Source organism: Geotrypetes seraphini, chromosome 19 (genome assembly GCF_902459505.1).
Source record: "Geotrypetes seraphini chromosome 19, aGeoSer1.1, whole genome shotgun sequence".
Lineage (NCBI taxonomy): Eukaryota > Metazoa > Chordata > Amphibia > Gymnophiona > Dermophiidae > Geotrypetes > Geotrypetes seraphini.
In genome coordinates, this window is record NC_047102.1 from 40,779,374 (window position 1) to 40,798,334 (window position 18,961).

An 18,961-nucleotide genomic window follows, 5' to 3' on the forward strand; every position below is an offset into this window, starting at 1 on the left:
CAGCCACCAACTTACTGTCTGCGTCAGTTTCAGCGCTCTCTGACGTCACTTCCCAGGTGCGAGTCCCGAAAGTGACGATGGAGATCGCCGAAGCTGACACAGGCAGTAAGTTGGTGGCTGCTCGTGCCCAAGTTTAAAAAGATACAAGGGAAGGGGTTTACGTGGGGCAGGGGAAGGGGCGCAGAGAGGAGGAGGGGTGCCGGCTTCCTGAGGAAGATAGTGCCTGGAGCAGACTGTCTCCCCCCTTCTCTTACTACGCCACTGGTCCAGTGAATGTTAAGTGCTGCTTTACCCTGGGCAATGTATCCCTGTATTTCATTCAGATTGCTTAAAAGTTAGTTTTGGTGCTAATTTTGCCCTTGAATCCTGGTTGGCAGGGATGTTGTATTGTTGGATGTTTATTTGGCCATTTATAGATTAGATATTGATCTATAGTTTATAGGAGGAGTCTAAATTCCCTTTTTTTCAATGTAGGTCTAACTAATGCATGTTTCCAAATTGAAGGCAACTCCCCAATTTGATAATGCACAGTGGAATGCTCAAATGTAAAGGATAAAAATGTTTCCTTTATATTTAGACTTAGTATATAGCAAAAACTATGTGTCGCCTCTCTAGCACTGTATTGGCAGCTTACTGGTTTGTTCTCAAGAAAGTTGATGTCATGACACTGAATAAGAATGTGACCGCCGATGGTGGATGCTACTCTGTGCGGGGCTTTGAGCATCTGAGCATGCTCAAGGCTTGCCAGCTTCTGCCTTCTCCAAGATTCTCGGAGAGGGCAGGAGCTGGCAGGCCTTGAGCATGAGCAGACGCTCAGGGCCCCTCCACACTTAATCAGCACCCACTGTCAGCGGTCACAGCCTTATTCGGTGTCACAGCAGCAGCTTTCTTGGAGCACAAGCTGCCAGCTGGTAGGGGGGACATGTATGCAGGATAGCAGACTCTAGGGGTTGAGTGCAGGAGGAAGAGAACAGCCACACTGGTGTTCAGGTGGTGGCTCAAATATAAACCGAGGTTCTAATTTTTGGGTCATTATTTGGCCTAAAATTCTCAGTTTATAATCGAGCATAGTATGATATTTCTAACTTACTAGCAAAGAAACCTGTAAAGCATAAAGCATGCCATCTTTCCCTTAAGACTTTTATTTTAAAATATTTATCATTTACTTTGCCAAAATTCAAGACAGATAACGCAAAACATACACATTCTAGTCACAAATTCACAATACAACATTAGTTTAAGCTAGCCTGTCACTAATCAGCCAACAACCCTTATGTACTCGGCTCCATCAGATACGACATATTGTATTTCCATTATCAGATATTTGTAGAGAAAGGCGTACTGAATCCTCCAGAGACTAACAGAAAGGAGATTATCGAAGGTGAAACCTAATCTTCCATTCAGACCCTTATTAAGACTTAGTAGATAAAGACAGGTTGTTCACCCTCTCCAAGGTAGGGAGAATGAGAGGGCACTCTCTAAAGTTAAAAGGGGATCGATTCCGTACAAACGTAAGGAAGTTCTTCTTCACCCGGAGTGGTGGAAAACTGGAACGCTCTTCTGGAGGCTGTTATAGGGGAAAACACCCTCTAGGGATTTAAGACAAAGTTGGACAGGTTCTTGTTGAACCGGAATGTAAACAGGTAGGGCTGGTCTCAGAGCACCTGGGGGCCACCGCGGGAGCGGACTGCTGGGCACAATGGACCACTGGTCTGACCCAGCAGCGGCAAATTCTTATGTACTTATATGGACACCTCCTTATATAACACCTGATGGATTAGTGATCAGATTCTAAACTTAATACACCAAATCACTGGAAACAAATGTAAAGTGGCTAAACATGGTATAATGTTATTACTACTTGACCAATAGGAGTTATTGAGAGGGTCTAAACAGTCGCTCTTTTTTTTTCCCCCCCTCTCTAAACTAGATTACTATGAAAAAGCTCCCCTTCATAGCTTTTGGGCCACCTGAAAATATATTCTTGTTGGCAGAATGAACACAGATCTCTTGAGCAGAGCACTTTGCTAGGCCTGCCCAGTGGCTAGTATTATGCAGAAGACTTAGGTTTAGTTAACGGGCTTAGTATTTTATTCTGTAGGCCAGCTAGAGTGTTGCTGCTATGGAAGCAGCATTCATAGCCCTTATTGGGAGCAAGTCCTAGCTATTGGTGAATATCGATATCTACTGACTAGAAATAGAGTGCATGTGCTCCAAGTTCCAGAGTCACAGTTGTTGCTCCCAGCCAAGGATCATTACTGCAGTTGGTGAGTTAAGATAAGTACTGTAATGATTTAGTTCAGGGTTGTCCAACCTTTTGGATTCCCTGGGCCGCATTGGCTGAAAAATATGTTTCTGGGGCTGCACAAACGCTGCAGCAAGACAGAGGAAGGAGTCGGCAAGACGGTAAACACCCAGGGGCAGCAGAGGAAAACACTGCATCGCCCTCGACTGGGGCCGCACAAATTACTTCACGGGGCCGCATGCAGCCCTCGGGCTGCAGGTTGGACACCCCTGATTTGGTTATGCTGCCATTGACTAATAGAGACTGGTTCCAGTTGAGGTGAAAGCACAAAGGACCAGGAGGAAATGACTGGGTTAAATTAAACAAATAAAAAACACAACCAAAATGGATTTTATGTACAGTGTTTTTCTTGGCATTCTTTTCTAATTTTTTAAAAGATAGTGAAAGAGAAACTAAGGAGGCAATTTTATTATTCTTGTGCCTCAACAAATAAACCTTGCACAGAGTTCTGAACTGGGTAGTAGTTTAAGCCCATCAGCTTTAATTTATTTTTATTTTCAATACTTTGCAAAGGTTGGCATTTATGGTACTGTATATACTCAAATATAAACCGATTCAAATATAAAGTGAGGTAACCTTTTTTTTCTTTTAAAAAGAGGGAACAAAGGTTAACTCAAATATAAACCAAGGTTTTATATTCAGGTGCCCTGGCAGGTTCTGTACCCAGTCACCTTTCTCCCTCCCTGACCTGCCGGCAACCATTTTAGACTGTGTATTGAGATATATCATCAACCTACGCAAGTACAATTATAATTTTTTATTTTAATACAGAGACAAAGTATTGTCGGTGGTGAAGTAGAACCTACAGATGCAGAATGTGAGTGGCACAGTGAGACGGAGGAAGAAGAAAAGTTAGCTGTAAGTCAAACAAATAGGCTGTGCCCACTGTTTATTCCCAAGTCCTTTTCACAGCAGCTTATAAATTGGATTGGAACTGTATTACACTAATTTTTTTAAATACTGTTTGGTTTTTTTTAGGATTCTCACTAGACCAGTCCAGAACTTGTGGTTTGCATCTGTTGACTAGAGGATGGAGACAAAGAAATAAAATAGTTCTGTGTGATTTACCCCTTAAGGGCACTGAGCAGCCTTAGCTACTTGGTATTTCTCTGTCTCCGGCAGAGGGTGATGTGCAGGCCATGCAGTTTCTGGGCTAGTTACTGAAGCTGCTCCTATCCCAGTTGGAGAACCAGGTGTCAGTTGAGCAGAGGGATATCTTAATTTGTTTTAAGCTCTATTTCAGAAGGAAAAAGGCATATAGACCAAACATTTGATGTATTTAATGTATAGGTATTTTAGAGACCCAGGTCCTATAGAGTTAAGGCACCAAATAAGTGGGATCAAAACCTTGGGATTACCTATGAATCTTCTGAATTTGTGGACAATGGAAACTGTATTGGCCAAGATAATAATGTCATCTAATGTTCAAAAGAATGTTAAGAGAATATGCTGATGGTACTTCTGATTCCAGATCATCTTAATCATTGGTACTATCCCAAGACAAGCAGGCAGCATATTCTCTACATGTGGATGACTTCATCCACGGAGCCCCGTCGCGGACAGCTTTTTAAGCAAACTTGATTGAAGATCTCAAAGTTTGCTAGTGCTGTACCATGCATGCGTGTGCCTTCCCGCTCCACTAGAGGGCGCGTCCCCTCCTCGTGGTCTTCAGTTCTTAGTTTTCCGCGGAGTCAGAAAGCCCTGTCTCTCTTCTCTGTGTTTTTTCTACGTGCCTTTCTTGCACTGCGGCTTCTTATTTTTACTCGGTTCGGGAGTCGCTGTGCTCTTTTTTTTGATGTTTTTATTAGTTTTCGAGTTTCGGCGAATCGGGGGCTCCCGGTTTGCCTTGGCCGCCTGGCCTCGCATGGCCGTAGCTTTCTTTTTTTACTTATGTCCCGGCCCTTGACCGGGTTTAAAAAATGCACTCAGTGCGGTCGGGTGATTTCAACACTGACCTGCACCGCTGGTGTGTCTTGGAGTCGACCATTCTACGGGCTCTTGCCCTCGTTGAGCTACCTTCCAACCTTGGGCTCTCAGGAGGCGTCGAGCGCGGATTGCGGAGCTCTTCGCTATGGAGCCTGATCTACCTGCGGGCCCCGTCTCGGCCTCGGTCTCGACCTCGGCCTCGGCCTCAAAGACCTCGGTTCCGGGAAAATCTCCCTCGACCTCGAAGGCCTCAATGGCCCCGGCCTCGAAATCCTCCACCGCAGGTAAGTCTCCTTTTCCATCTTCAGGTTCAGTTCAGCTATCTAAGAAGCCCTCCTCGAAGTCTCTGGCCGTCCAGGCGGTGACTGCCTTGACGAAACCACCTGCTAAGGCCTCCAAGTATGCCTCCATCATAAGGGAATACTCTTCCTCGCGCGCACTGCCGCACCTGTAGGGCCAAATATGTTCTTGGTGCCGATGTTCGAGGATATGCTTAAGGCTATCATCTCCTCGCAGCTTTCCTCTGCTTTGGCTCGGCTTGCCCCGTCCTCGGCCTCGCTCGCAACAGACCAGCCTGAGCATCGCCTTGAGGGTTCTCGGGGCAAGGGGCGTCGGTCTCAGCGTCTGACTCCTCCCCGCTTCCTTCGCGGAGGGGTTTCCCCGCTGCTTGGCCTCGTTCGAGATACCAGTCTAGGTGTCTTTCTCCCTCATCCCGGAGACTCGCTAAGAAGCCCAGGGATTCCTCCCCGAGGCATATAGTTCCACAAGTCAACTGGTACATTGCATCACACCCCTTGTATTGAATTAGAAACAAATCACTGGCAAGGTGTGGAAAGCTGTAGAAGTTTGAGCAAATAATTTAAAAACTAATGTACGTGCAACTGTACAATTAAAACATCTTAAATATAATAAAATGTTGGTAAGTGCCATATGATTAGAAAGAAGGAATTCAAGATGCAGCAATTCATCAAATGTTAAAAAACATGCTCTCTTCTAATGATTTGTATGTTTGTTTTGTAGGAAGATATGAAAAAGAAAGCTGTATTAGCAGAAAAAGAACCTGCAAATGAGGGACATTACAAGGGAGTTCCGGACTTTTGGTTTACGATCTTTAGAAATGTTGATATGTTAAGTGAATTAGTTCAGGTAACTACTTTTCCTCATCTTTTGTTTGTTTGTTTTTTAAGTTTCTTGGCAGCAATAAACAGTATATGTTTAGGTTTGCATAGAACTGTGTAAGGTAAAAGTTTTTTTTCCTGTTTCCATTCTATTTAATTTTACAACAAATGTTTACATGTTAAAATAACATTGAAAATGAAGTGCATTGTTAGTGTGCATACAGTACAATGTAAAGCTATCTTCAGTACAAGAAATAGCTCAGACCTGTGTACAGTATGACTGCCATCTTCTTCTGTACACAGAGAAAATTAGAATGATAGGCCAAATACATTTTCCATATACAGTATACTTGAATATAAACCGATCCAAATATAAACTGAGGTAACCCTTCCCCCCCTCCCCAGAAAGGGGGTGGGGGTGGAGAAAAATTGACTTGAATATAAACTGAGGTTAGAAACTTGGGTTATCACTGTAAAAAGATAAAATTAATTAAATGTTTAATTTATTAATTTCTTTAATTCAATTCATATCCTAAAAACTATTAAAATTTATTTAATCTACATTTAAAATCTACAATGACATGTTCGTAGGGGTAGCCCTGGACCCTGGCGGAAATTTAAGAGTATCTGGACCCCTGTTTTGGAGTGTCTGTCCCATAGAGCTAGAAGTTCTCTTCTGAACTTTTGATACTGGAGTGCTGGGGTGGAGGGTTTGGGATGGGTGGGTCTTTTGGGCGGGGGTGGTTTGGGTCTGTTAGGTTTCTGTGAAGGACAAACACGGAGGTCTTGTGTTGTCTGCTATTGCTTTTTGTTCTGTTCGGTGTTTGAGTTTGTACTATGAAAATTTTTCAATAAAAATGGAATATATTAAAAAAAAAATCTACAATGACAAGTAATACAAAGTGCAGAGTGCTACTAATGACAAAATCATAGGCTGGGAAAAGCTACAGGTACTATCTAAAGCTTTTAAATAGAGTCCATCAATCAATCTTCAAGGCTCTAAATGATAAGTACTGAAGCCATTCAGACCCAATAAAGCTCACTTAACTTGATGATGAGTCAATTAAAGTCCCAATATCTCCTTGAGTTGTATTCCGTAGACTTGACCAAGCTAGTTGTTCCTTATATTCATAATCCAATAAGAAATGCTTAATCAGTTCTGAGGTTCTCTCTTCCTAATCATACGCTGACAGGTTGAAAATGCTGGGGCTGTTCTCCCTGGAAAAGCAGAGACTTAGAGGAGACATAATAGAAACCTTCAAAATCCTGAAGGGCATAGAGAAGGTAGACAGGGACAGATTCTTCAGACTGTGGGGAACCACAAGTACAAGGGGGCACTCGGACAAATTGAAAGCAGACAGGTTTAGAACAAACGCTAGGAAGTTCTTTTTTACCCAGAGGGTGGTGGACACATGGAATGCGCTTCCAGAGGTTGTGATAGGCCAGAGCACGCTACAGGGGTTCAAGGAAGGTTTAGATAGGTTCCTAAAGGATAAGGGGATTGAGGGGTACAGATAGAAGTGGTAGGTTATAGGAATAGTCAGGGACCACTTCACAGGTCATAGGCCTGATGGGCCACCGCGGGAGCAGACCGCTGGGCGCGATGGACCTCTGGTCGGACCCAGTGGAGGCAACTTCTTATGTTCTTAATCCTTAAAGTTTTCCAGTTTTAATTACTTATATTGTTCAATCAGAGTAAGCTGAGTTTCAGTTGAGTCCATCATCAGGGAGGTTGATACAAGTACTAAGATAATAATAAGAGTTTTCTAAATACTAAATATTTCAACTGGTACATTTACTATAGTCAAATACATTCCAATAACCATTAATCCTCAGTTCCTAGTTATGAATTTTATGTTTTGGTATTCTTGGTATAGCATTTTAATGAATTGAATATCAGTAATTGAATATATTTACCCTACTTTGTATAGTTATCACTGTAAAAGCCAGTCTACAACGACTAGACATTTTTGCCATAAGTTTTAATACTTTATTTAACGTTACTGTTTCTCATTTTAACCTCTTGCTTCCTTTCCATAAACCTTAAAAATAGAAAAAAGTTTTTATATGTAATAAAAAAGTGGGCAATGAAGTCGCTGGCCGCTGGATAATGAGGAAGTACAAATTTTTGCAGTTAGCACCGGAGTTCTAACAATATATGAGACTTCATTGTCCATTTTTTTGAAAGGGTTCAGCAGTGGCTTTTCGGTTCCCTGACGCAATATCGAAATGTGCACGTCGGAACCAGCGATTCTCTAAAGCTAAGTTTTATTCTTTTTAGAGTTTCATACCCAAAATGATAAAGCTGTAACTTGTTTGGTTTTGCGTAATCAACTAGAGAGATATATACCATTCTTCTGACACTTTATTGAACTATGCAGTGATTGGATAGTGTGGCGGTTTTATAGCCTTCATGTCTCTGAGCACAGTTCCTAAAAACAGTAAAGAAGAACATTTTTAGATTTTTTTCTGATTAATACATATGGAGTGACTTTTTGTTTGTTTATTACTGTGTAGGCAGCAGTGGTAACGTGGGCACATGCACAAAAATGTTTTCCTAGACTATCAATATCCCTTCTTCCTGCTAAAGAATATTTTGTATTAAAGTTTAACTGCTGAAGATCATATCCTAAACTTTTGAATAGCTATAGGGTTCAACTTTCAAAGCACATCAAGCAATATTGTAGTGAAGCATGGGTTATATTCTGAAAAGGAAAAACTTATCAAATCCTCTGTGGAAGTTATGATTTGTGTTGCTGGTTAACTCCAATAGCAAGCTATGCCGAGGCTTAATTTGAGCATATGCAAGTTTTAATAGTATGTGTTGAGAATAACAGTTCAGATTATTCAAATCCTCCTTCTTTAAATTAATCCTTTAACTTGCTAAAGAAAATTTGTAGCAATGGGCTTGTTTCACCCATGCCCGAGAGCCTCTTCAGTGCTACCACCTCCTCACCCAATGAGCCGGAGTGGGGCCTTGGCGCATCTGCGCATGCTTAAGGCCTCTGCTGGCTCTTTTCTTTTCCAAGATTCTTGGAGAGGATGGGGGGAGCACTGAAGTGGCCGTCGAGCAGGGGTGAAAACAAGTGCAGGTTAGTGGGTAGGGAGGTGGTTGGCCTGAAGTGCCGGTCGTGAACAGAAGTACTGGTTTGGGGGGGGGGAAATAGATGTAATCTTCGGAGGGAGGGACAGAGGGAAGAAACAAGAAAGATCAAGGCTTGAAAATAAACAGAAACCTCCATTTTTGGACCATTTGTTTTGGCTAGAAATCTCGATTTATATTCGAGTATATACGGTAAATCCTAATTTTAAAAACACAAATCTATATTATAGTATACTGAATTGGTCTGCCTAAGGACCCCCTAAATCAGGGGTGTCCAATGTCGGTCCTCGAGGGCCGCAGTCCAGACGGATTTTCAGGATTTTCCCAATGAATATACATGAGGTCTATTTGCATGCACTGCTTTCATTGTATGCTAATAGATCTCATGCATATTCATTGAGGAAATCCTGAAAACCCGACTGGATTGCGGCCCTCGAGGACCGACATTGGACACCCCTGCCCTAAATATAATGTATAAAACCTTAATATAAGGGCTGCTCCATTTTCTCTAATTCTTAGGAGTTTTAGTTGCACTCTAGTTCATCAAGTTCCCTTGAGTCTCAACTCTTGGTTTTCTGAATTTTTCCATTGCAGAATAAAAGATCAGTTTCATATTTTTAAAATCCTCTTTCTTGGTTTATTTTCTTTTTCAGTAACATTTTGCTATTGATTTAACATCAGATTTGTATTGCCAGGTCACCATAACATCCTGTCATGCACTTCTGTTTTAGTTCTGAAAGTCTGTAGCTCAAGACTCAAGTCTTAATTCCAAATTAGAATTTTTTTTCAAGATGTGCCTGTAGTGGTACTTTTGTTCAATTCATATTTAGTGTATATAATAAACCAAATGTTATCTTCTTCACTAGGAATATGATGAACCAATTTTGAAGCATCTGCAAGATATCAGAGTAAAATTTTCTGACCCAGGGCAGCCTATGGTGAGTATTTTGTATTGGTTTCATATTTAAATGGTGGCAGTGTTGAATTGCAGAGTAAAGGAACTAAATGTTTGTTTATTGACAGTTTCTATTCCGCCACTAATGACTGGGGAGTCAATTCAGAGCGGTTTACTTGGGCTTCTGTAAAGATGTTACCATACAGAGTTACAAAGAGCTTCTGTGAGGTGTTACAATACATGGGCTCTATACTGAAATACATGGAGCTCTGTGATGGTGTTACCATACAGAGTTATTAATTTTGGCATGATTATGCTATAATCATCCTACTTATGTTACTGCCACATTGATCATCCTATTTATATGCACATGTTTATAGCAAATCAATCATCCTATTTATATACACATATAAACTAAGTTTAGTATTGCAGCTAAATACACTATTATATACCTCCTAGGGAGGTTGGCCATTTCAACTAGCTATAATGTATTTACACGCATCCCTGAAAGTTCTAGTTTCCTCTCTCTGTCAACTTCATAATTTCAGTTGAAGTAGTTTGAGAAAAGGATAGTCTTTAATCCCTTTCTTGAATTTTCTGGTGTCCTTTTCTAGCTTTAATTCCTTTGGAAGAACATTCCAACACGTTGGGGTCCTTGTGCTTTTGTATTTGATGTCTTTGAAGGAGGGGATTTGTAGTAAGGACTCTTGGCTGAAATGCAGAGCGTGTAGGAGTTTATGGTTTTATAGTCTGGCTGCTAGGTTTTGCGGTTCTGAGAGGTGAACAGTTTTGTACATCAGCAATAAGATTTTGAATCTCACTCTAGTAGTGGTGTGGCACTTGTCCGTCTCGATTTACCTAGCAAAAACCTCGCTGTGGCATTTCTACTGTTTAGATTTGTCTGGTCATGTATTTTGGTAAACCCAGCAGGATTGCATTGCAGTAATCAAAGATTGTGAGTACCAGGAATATGACTACGTTAGACATTGTTTGGTGGGAGAGGTAGGGTTTCAGTCCTCTAACCCAGTACAGTTTGCCATAAGCATTTTTTACTATGCACTGGATCTGTGTTGTCATGTCTAGGCTCGGGTCCAGTCATAAACCTAGGTTTCTCACCCCATTCTTGGATGGTTCTGTGGTATTTAGTATTTGGAAGCTGGGGGTGTTTCCTCCCCATTTGCTTATGAGAAGTAGTTCTGCCTTTTCTTTGTTGGCTACTAGACCGTTTGCTAGAAACCATCCAAAGATTTTCTCTAGGCTTATCTTGATCATGTGTTTAGTTATCGCATCCTGTCTCCTCAGCGATATGATCAGTTGGACGTTGTCTGCATAAATGTAGCATTCCCACCCCAGTTTTCTGATTAATTTTCCTAGCTGTTAGAGGAAGATGCTGAACAGCATGGGCAACATGACAAATCCTTGTGGTACCTCTATGGCAGTTTCTTTCCAGTTGCTAGTATCCCCTTTCCATTCCACTCTTGTTAGTCTTTTTGATAGAAATATTCTATCCATGCCATAGATTTCTCTGCAATGTAATTTTAACAGTGTATGTTGGACTAGGTCGAAAGCTGCTGAGAGGTCTAGGAACCACAGTTTGCTTGGTGTTTAAGGACGGAGTCCTGCACCGCTACTAGCACTGTCACCGTGCTCAGGTGTTTTCGGAATTCTGATTAGGCTTGGTCCAGTTTGGATGAGTTTTCCAGGAAATCTGATATTTGTTGGCATGCTAGTTTGTCTATCAGTTTAGATATCCACAGCTGGTTGGCTACCAGTCTCTAGTTGGAGAGGTTTTCTAGGTCTTTTTCTTTATTTTTCGGTATGGGCTTAATGACGGAAAGTTTCCATTTAAGTGGAACTTGTCCACACTGTAATGAGTCATTGATGAGGCCTTCGAGCTCTCTCATCGGCTGAATTGGGGAGGTGTCAACATAAGAACATAAGCCGTGCCTCTGTTGGGTCAGACCTGAGGTCCATCATGCCCTGCAGTCCGCTCACGCGGCGGCCCATCAGGTCCAGGACCTGTATACTAGCCCTCTATCTATACCCTTCTATCCCCTTTTCCTTCAGAAAATTGTCCAATCTCTTCTTGAACTCCAATACCATACCCTGTCCTATCACTCCCTCTGGAAGTGCGTTGGGTGAAGAAGAACTTCCTAGCATTGGTTCTGAATCTGTCTCCTTTTAATTTTTCGGAATGCCCTCTCGTTCTTGTAGTTGTCAGAAGTTTGAAGAATCTGTCCCTCTCCACTTTCTCTATGCCCTTCATGATCTTATAAGTCTCTATCATATCCCCTCTAAGTCTCCGCTTCTCCAGCGAAAAAAGCCCCAGTCTCTCTAATCTTTCAGCGTATGAAAGATTTTCCATACCTTTTATCAAACGCGTCGCTCTCTTCTGAACCCTCTCGAGTATCGCCATATCCTTCTTTAGGTACGGCGACCAATATTGGATGCAGTACTCAAGATGCAGGCGCACCATCACCCGATACAACGGCAGGATAACTTCTTTCGTTCTGCTTGTAATACCCTTCTTGATTATTCCTAGCATTCTATTTGCTTTCTTAGCAGCCGCTGCGCATTGTGCCGATGGCTTCATTGTCATGTCCACTATTACCCCCAAGTCCCTTTCTTGGGAACTCTCACTCAATAACAACTCTCCCTCAATAACAGTACCTCGGGTTTCTGTTTCCTAAGTGTAAGACTTTTCATTTCTCTACATTGAACTTCATCTGCCATCTCGTCGCCCACTCCACTAGTTTGTTTAGGTCCCTTTTTAAATCTTTGCAGTCCTCTTTAGTCCTAGCCCCTTTGAATAGCTTGGTGTCATCTGTGAATTTTATTACTTCGCTCTTCGTCCCCATTTCTAGATCATTTATAAATACATTGAATAGCAGTGGTCCAAGCACCGACCCCTGCGGAACACCACTCGTGACCTTCCTCCAGTCCGAGTAGTGGCCCTTCACTCCTACCCTCTGTTTTCTGCCCGCAAACCAATTCCAGATCCATCTGTGTACGTCTCCTTCCACCCCATGGTTCTTTAGTTTCTGAAGTAGGCGTTCATGGGGTACCTTGTCAAAGGCTTTTTGGAAGTCTAAGTATACAATGTCTATGGGGTCCCCTTTGTCCATCCGTTTGTTAATTCCTTTGAAGAAGTGCAATAAGTCCGTCAGGCACGATCTTCCCTTGCAGAAGCCATGTTGGCTTGTTTTCATAAGTTTATGCCTCTCTAGATGCTCCTCGATGCTATCTTTTATCAGCGCTTCCGCCATTTTCCCCGGAACTGAGGTCAGACTGAGGTCTGTAGTTCCCCGGGTCACCTCTCAATCCCTTTTTAAAGATAGGCGTAACATTGGCTATCTTCCGGGATCACGCCTGTTTTCAGGGATAGATTACAAACCTGTTGTAGTAGTTCCACTATTTCCTCCTTTAGTTCTTTCAATACTCTAGGTTGGATTCCGTCCGGGCCCGGCAATTTGTCAGATTTTAATTTTTCTATCTGCCTGTATACATCCTCAAGGCTTACTTCCATGGATGTTAATTTCTCTGCTTGGTCTCCTTTGAAGATTTGTTCAGGTTCTGGTATGTTGGATGTGTCTTCTTTTGTAAATACTGACGAAAAGAACATGTTTAGTCTTTCCGCCACTTCTTTCTCCTCCTTCACCACTCCCTTCCTATCTCCATCATCCAGCAGTCCCACCTCCTCCCTAGCCGGCTGCTTCCCTTTAACATATCTGAAGAACGGTTTGAAATTTCGTGCTTCCCTGGCTAGCCTCTTTTCATATTCTCTTTTTGCTTTTCTAACCACGAGGTGACATTCTTTTTGATACTCCTTGTGTTCATTCCAGTTCTCCTCGGTTTTGCCCTTTTTCCATTTCTTGAAAGAATTCTTCTTATCCCCTATCGCTTTCTTCACTTTTTTAGTTATCCACGCAGGGTCTTTTGTTTGGCTCGTTTTGCACCCTTTTCTGAATCTGGGGATATAGCAATTTTGTGCCTCGCTTACTGTGTCCTTGAATAAAGACCAGGCTTGCTCTACAGTCTGCCATTTCTTTGTGGTGTCCCTGAGTTTCTTCCTTACCATTACCCTCATTGCTTCATAGTTTCCTTTCTTGAAGTTAAAAGTTGTCGCTGTGGTTCTCTTTCCCTTTGGTATTCCTACTTCAACTTTGAACTTGATCATGTTATGATCGCTGTTTCCCAACGGTCCCACTACTTCCATGTCCTTTGCAGTTCCTCTTAGCCCATTAAGGATTAGATCCAGAGTGGCATTTCCTCTCGTCGGTTCTCTGACAGCTGATCCATGAAGCAGTCCTGTATAGCTTCCAGAAATCCGGTCTCCCTAGCGCATTTTGAGTTTCCAAGACTTCAGTCTATTCCGGGATAGTTGAAGTCTCCATAATGATCGTGTTACCGTTTTTGCATTTCTGTTTCATCTCAGCTTCCATTTCTTCATCGGTAGTTTCGTTTTGCCCAGGTGGACGATAGTACAGGCCCATCTTTATCTCGAGCCCTTTCCTTCCCGGTATTTTAACCCATAGCTTTGTCCACTCTGGTCGAGTGTATGCTTTCTTTTATGTATAGAGCTTTCCTCCTCCTTTCTGCTCTGACCTATCCTCGCAATAGAGTTTGTACCCCGGCAGTGCTATGTCCCATTTGTTTTCTTCATTCCACCATGTTTCGGAGACCCCAATGATGTCTAGGTTCTCAGTTTTGACCATGACTTCTAGTTCCCTCATTTTGTTCCTTAGGCTCCTTGCATTAGTATATAGGCAATTTAAGTCCTGGTAATTTTTTGTCTTTGTTTCCTTTACCTGTGCTTCGATCTTTATTTTCTTCTCCTGTGCTACAATCTTCTTATCCTCCTCCTCTGGTTCAATCTGCTCCTATGTTTTGCACGTTGTTTCTTCCCAGAATTTTTCCTTCGTAGTATCTTCACAGGATACCTTTTCCTGAATCGTTGACACTTGGTCGACTGTCGGCTTTCCCCTTCTTCTTAGTTGTTTGCCAGAAATCTAGTTCCCGCCGCGCTCAGGTGTAGTCCATCTCTCCTGAAGAATTTGCTCTTGCCCCAAAACGTTGTCCATTTCCTCACAAAGTGGAACCCCTCTTCTTCACACCATCTCCTCATCCATGCATTTATTGATTGTAGTTCTGTCTGCCTCTTCACATTTGCCCTCGGTACTGAAAACGCTCTCCTTTGAGTCCTCATTTTCAACTTCCTTCCCAGAATCTTGAACTGTTCTATCAGTGCACTTCTGCTATAGTCCCTCCTGCTGACATCATTTGTTCCAATGTGGATCATTACTGCAGTCTCTTCCGTCTCTGCTCCTTCTATAATCTTTCCAATTTTGTCCACGATGTCCTTTGTTCTCGCTCCTGGGAGGCAGGTCACCAGTCGATCCTCTCTCCCACCTGCTCTGTGACTGTCCACTTGCCTGAGGATTGAGTCTCCCACTAGGATTGCGGACTTCCCCTTCTTCAGGTTTCGCTCCGGTCGCAGGTGTATGTCCTCGGTGTGCTTAGCTGCTTCTTTTTCTGTGCATCGACTAGACCATTTCTCCCCTTCCTGTGGGATTCCTCTGTAGGTATCTTCCTTGGAGTTGTCTTCCACTTGTTCTCCCTTCCATGTTGGCGTGTCTTCATCTTTCCTCTGATGTTCGTGTTCTTCCACCCTCCTCCTGTAGGCCTCCTCAATGAATTCCTCGAGTTCTCTGACTTCTTCCTCAGTGTGTCTCCCTCTCGTGAAGTCCTCCGCTGTCCTGAGTGGGTCTTCTGTGATGTAGAGTCCTTCCAGTTCATGAATCCAGTCCTTCAGTTGCCTGACTTCCCTCTTCAAGCTTTTCAGCTCCTGACACCAACCGCATACATATGACTGCCTCCCTGAGGGGAGGTAGTCATTCATATGACAGTCTGTGCAGAACACTGGAAAGCTCATCTTCAGGATTCCCTCTGCTTTCATTGCTGTCTGCCTTTCTGGAGTACTCTCTTTTCTTTTACTGTTCCTTTTTGCTTGTGTGTGTGTGTGTTCTCTTCTGTGCCTGCTGCTTGCTACTTCCTTATTTCTTGTTATATGTTTTTCCCTGTATCCACTCCTAATGTGCCGCGTTTGTCTAGTGTCGACTAGTGTTGTGGTATCCTGTGTTGGTTGGTGTTCCTAAACTTAGGATAGCAGTTTGAGTGTGTCCTGCTGTTGTTACGTATATATGTGCACTTGTTTGGTTATTTGTTGGCTTCCTTACCTTGATCGCCCCTCCTTGGTGTCCTTGGGTGTGGTGACTCTGCCCTTCTTGAGGCCCTTCGCAAAGGCGCTCTCGCTAAGGTGAGCACCTTTGCCACACGCCGAATGGCTGCACGCCGTTGGCTCCTCCTTTTAAGGGGGAGCTCGGATGATGACTCCTCTGATGCGGTGGGGGTGGGTGGAACTTGCTCTTGCCGCTGCCCCCTGGATCGCTCTCTGCTTCTTCTCTCTGCCTGTCTCTCTCTGCTCCTTTCTCCCTACTGCTGGCTCTCTTTCTCTCTCTCTATCTGCTCCCTGCTGTTTCTCTCTTGTGCTGGCTCCTGCTGTCAAGGGATGGTAGGTCCAGTTTCACTCTTCTTAGTAGTTTCTTCACTTGGAATTCCATGACAGGCTCGAACTCTTCCATTTTGTCTCCAGTTTCTCCTTTGTGTTTGTCTATAGATATGTCGTCATTTAGTCCATTGTCTTCCTGTAGTTTTCTCAGTGAAGAAATTGTTGAATTCTTTACTAGTTAGGGAGCATTTGGTGGTGGTCTCTTTCAGTTTTTTACCTAACAATCCGTATACTGCCTGATATAAGGTTTTTGTTGAGTTTCCGACTTTGATGATCTTTTTTGAGAGAGATTCTTTCTTTTCTTAATATAGGTTCTGTTGATTTTGCGCCAGGCTTTTCTAGTCTCCTCATCTTTGTCCGATTTCCTCCATTTTCTTTTGAGTTTTCTTTTCTCTCTCTTAATTTTCATGATTTTGTCTGAGGGGATGAATCCATCTTTTCTTTTGTTGGATTTGCATAATTTTAATGGTGCTATTTCAAGACTGCAATCCAGTTCTTTGTCCCATTCTGTGAGCTCTGTGCTATTGGTTTTGATTTCTTTGAGGTGTGTCTCCAGTCTGGTTTTGAATTTGGTACTATCTATGAAGCTTCTTCCCATTTTTGGTTTTGTTTCAGAGGCTTCTGATTGATTTTTACTTTTTGGTTGTTATGTGCTGAAGCATACTAAATAGTGGTCAGTGCATAGCAATTTCACTGTGCAGTCACCTATATCCTCCTCTTTGCCAAACAGTACATCTAAGGCAGGGGTGTCCAATGTCGGTCCTCGAGGGCCGCAATCCAGTCGGGTTTTCAGGATTTCCCCAATGAATATGCATGAGATCTATGTGCATGCACTGCTTTCAATGCATATTCATTGGGGAAATCCTGAAATTTCCAATATTTACATAAAATACCTTTTCACCATTTCTCTAGGAGAAGTTGACAAGATCTTTGGAAAATTTATAAATCTCAAATTGTTAGCTCGGCCATTATTCTCGTGAGCTTCCAACTTCCTCCTTAGTATTATATTGTCTTTAACCAGCAAATCTTGATTTTGTTTTAAAGATATTAACTCCTTACTTGTATTTTGTGTCTCTCTTTTTAATTGAGATATATCCTGTTTTAACACTTTTATTTCTTCTTTTTGTTCTTTTAATTCCTTGTCCAAACTTTTTATTTGAGGATTTAAAGAATTCCCCAAATTCACTACCAAGTCCCATAATGCTTCCAGTGTAACTTTAGGGGGTTTTGTAGGAGAAAAAAGTTGTAATGATGTAGTATCTAACTGTTCTGAAGTTAGCTTTACCTCAGTGAAGTCTTGTATTGCCCCAACCTCTGTTGTCCCAGTCGCAGGTCCTAGCAGAGAGAGCATGTCACTCTGCGATGTTCTGTTCAGCGAGCCCTCCATGCTAGCCTCTGGAAACAGAGAAGCTACCTCCTCGGGTGCATTCTGGTCCCGTGGAGAGCTGGCTGCTTGCGGCGTCGGTTGAAGGGGTGGCGTCCTGACGTCGGGGCTAAGGGTGACATCGAGCCCAGGGGATCTCTCCGGCGGTGTCCCTAGCGAGCTGGCACCCGACTCTTCCTGCTCCCGCTGTAGGCGTCGGAGAAAATCATCTATGGTAACCGCTGGGGTTAAGGGTCGCCGGGAGGCTCCTCCGACGTTCCTACCCCGTCTTTTCGGCATAATTACAGGTAAACTTTTGCTCAGTGTGCAGAGGTGGCTAATAAAGCAGATAGGAATTATTAGGAAAGGAATGGGAAAAACTCCCCAAGAATTTTATAATGCCCTTTTGTATTGCTTGATGGTGTGACCATACCTTGAATAAAGTGTGCAGTTCTGGTAACCACATCTCATAAAAAGATACAGCAAAATTAGGAAAGGTACAGAGAAAGGAAATGAAAATAATAAAGGTGATGGAACAACTTCCCTTTGAAAAAAGGGTAAAGCGTCTAGAGCTCTTCAGCTTGAGACAACTGAGGGAGATATGATTCAAGGTCTATAAAATACTGGGTGGAGTTGGAACAAGTAGACATATGGTCTTTATCTGCCTTCATTTTTTATCTAGTCTACCTAACCATTCTCTTTACTATTCTCTGCTCTCCCTTTAGAGATCCAACATATTTGTCCCAAGCTTTCTTGAATTCAGATATACTTTTCATTCTGCCACCTCCACCGGGAGGCCGTTCTAAGCATTCACTACCCTTTCCGTGAATCTAATAATAATAATAACAGTTTATATACCACAGGACTGTGAAGTTCTATGCGGTTTACAATGATTAAAAATGCTACAAAATGAGTAGAACTGGCAAGTTAAAACTAGTGAATAGCAGCTCTAGAGATCAGTTATTATGGGAAAGATTGTACAAATCAACTGCCTAAGTACTTCCCTTTTAACATTCATTCTATGCCCCCTCTTTCCAGAGTTTAATTTCAGTTGAAAGAGACTTGCCTCATGCATGAATCCATGTTTACTCTTTCCAAAAATACTAGGATTGGGGAGCAGACAATGAAGCTACTAAGTAGTACATTTAAAACAAAATGGAGAAAATATTTCTTCACACAACATGTAATTAAACTGTGGAATTCATTGCCAGAGAATGTTTTAACAGCAGTTAGCTTTTCAGGGTTTAGAAAAGCTTTGGATAATTCCATAAATCATTATTAAGATGGTCTTGGTAAAATCCACTGCTTATTGCTAGGATATACAACATTAAATCTGTTTTACTCTATTGGCATCTTGCCTGGTACTTATGACCTGAATTGGCCACTGTTGGAAACAAGATACTGGGCTTGATGGACCTTCGGTCTGTCCCACTAAAGCAACGCTCATGTTCTTACAAGTGCACCAGTCAGTGCAAACCATGTGATGCCACGCTAATTTAGTGCATATTAGAAAAACTTAGTAAGTAGGTATCTAAATGTTAATATGAGATCGATGTATTCATTAATGGTTGGCAACTTATTCACTATTATGGTCACTACCCTATTAAAATATGTAGTAAAAAAATATGAGTTTATCAGGAAACACTGCACAACAAAGTTTTTGCTTCCTGAACACTGCTGGGT

At 42.4% G+C, this 18,961-nt stretch overlaps 1 protein-coding gene across 3 annotated transcripts in view; it reads left to right on the forward strand.

Annotated features, from left to right (window-relative positions):
- Positions 1 to 18,961, forward strand: part of NAP1L4 (nucleosome assembly protein 1 like 4) — a 131,716-nt gene that overhangs the window by 69,635 nt on the left and 43,120 nt on the right. For all 3 annotated transcript variants that reach the window (XM_033928485.1, XM_033928486.1, XM_033928487.1), the window contains 3 exons: positions 3,077 to 3,163; positions 5,252 to 5,377; positions 9,319 to 9,390. In XM_033928485.1, coding sequence (XP_033784376.1) covers positions 3,077 to 3,163; positions 5,252 to 5,377; positions 9,319 to 9,390 — 285 coding nt within the window. The remainder of the gene's footprint in view (positions 1 to 3,076; positions 3,164 to 5,251; positions 5,378 to 9,318; positions 9,391 to 18,961) is intronic.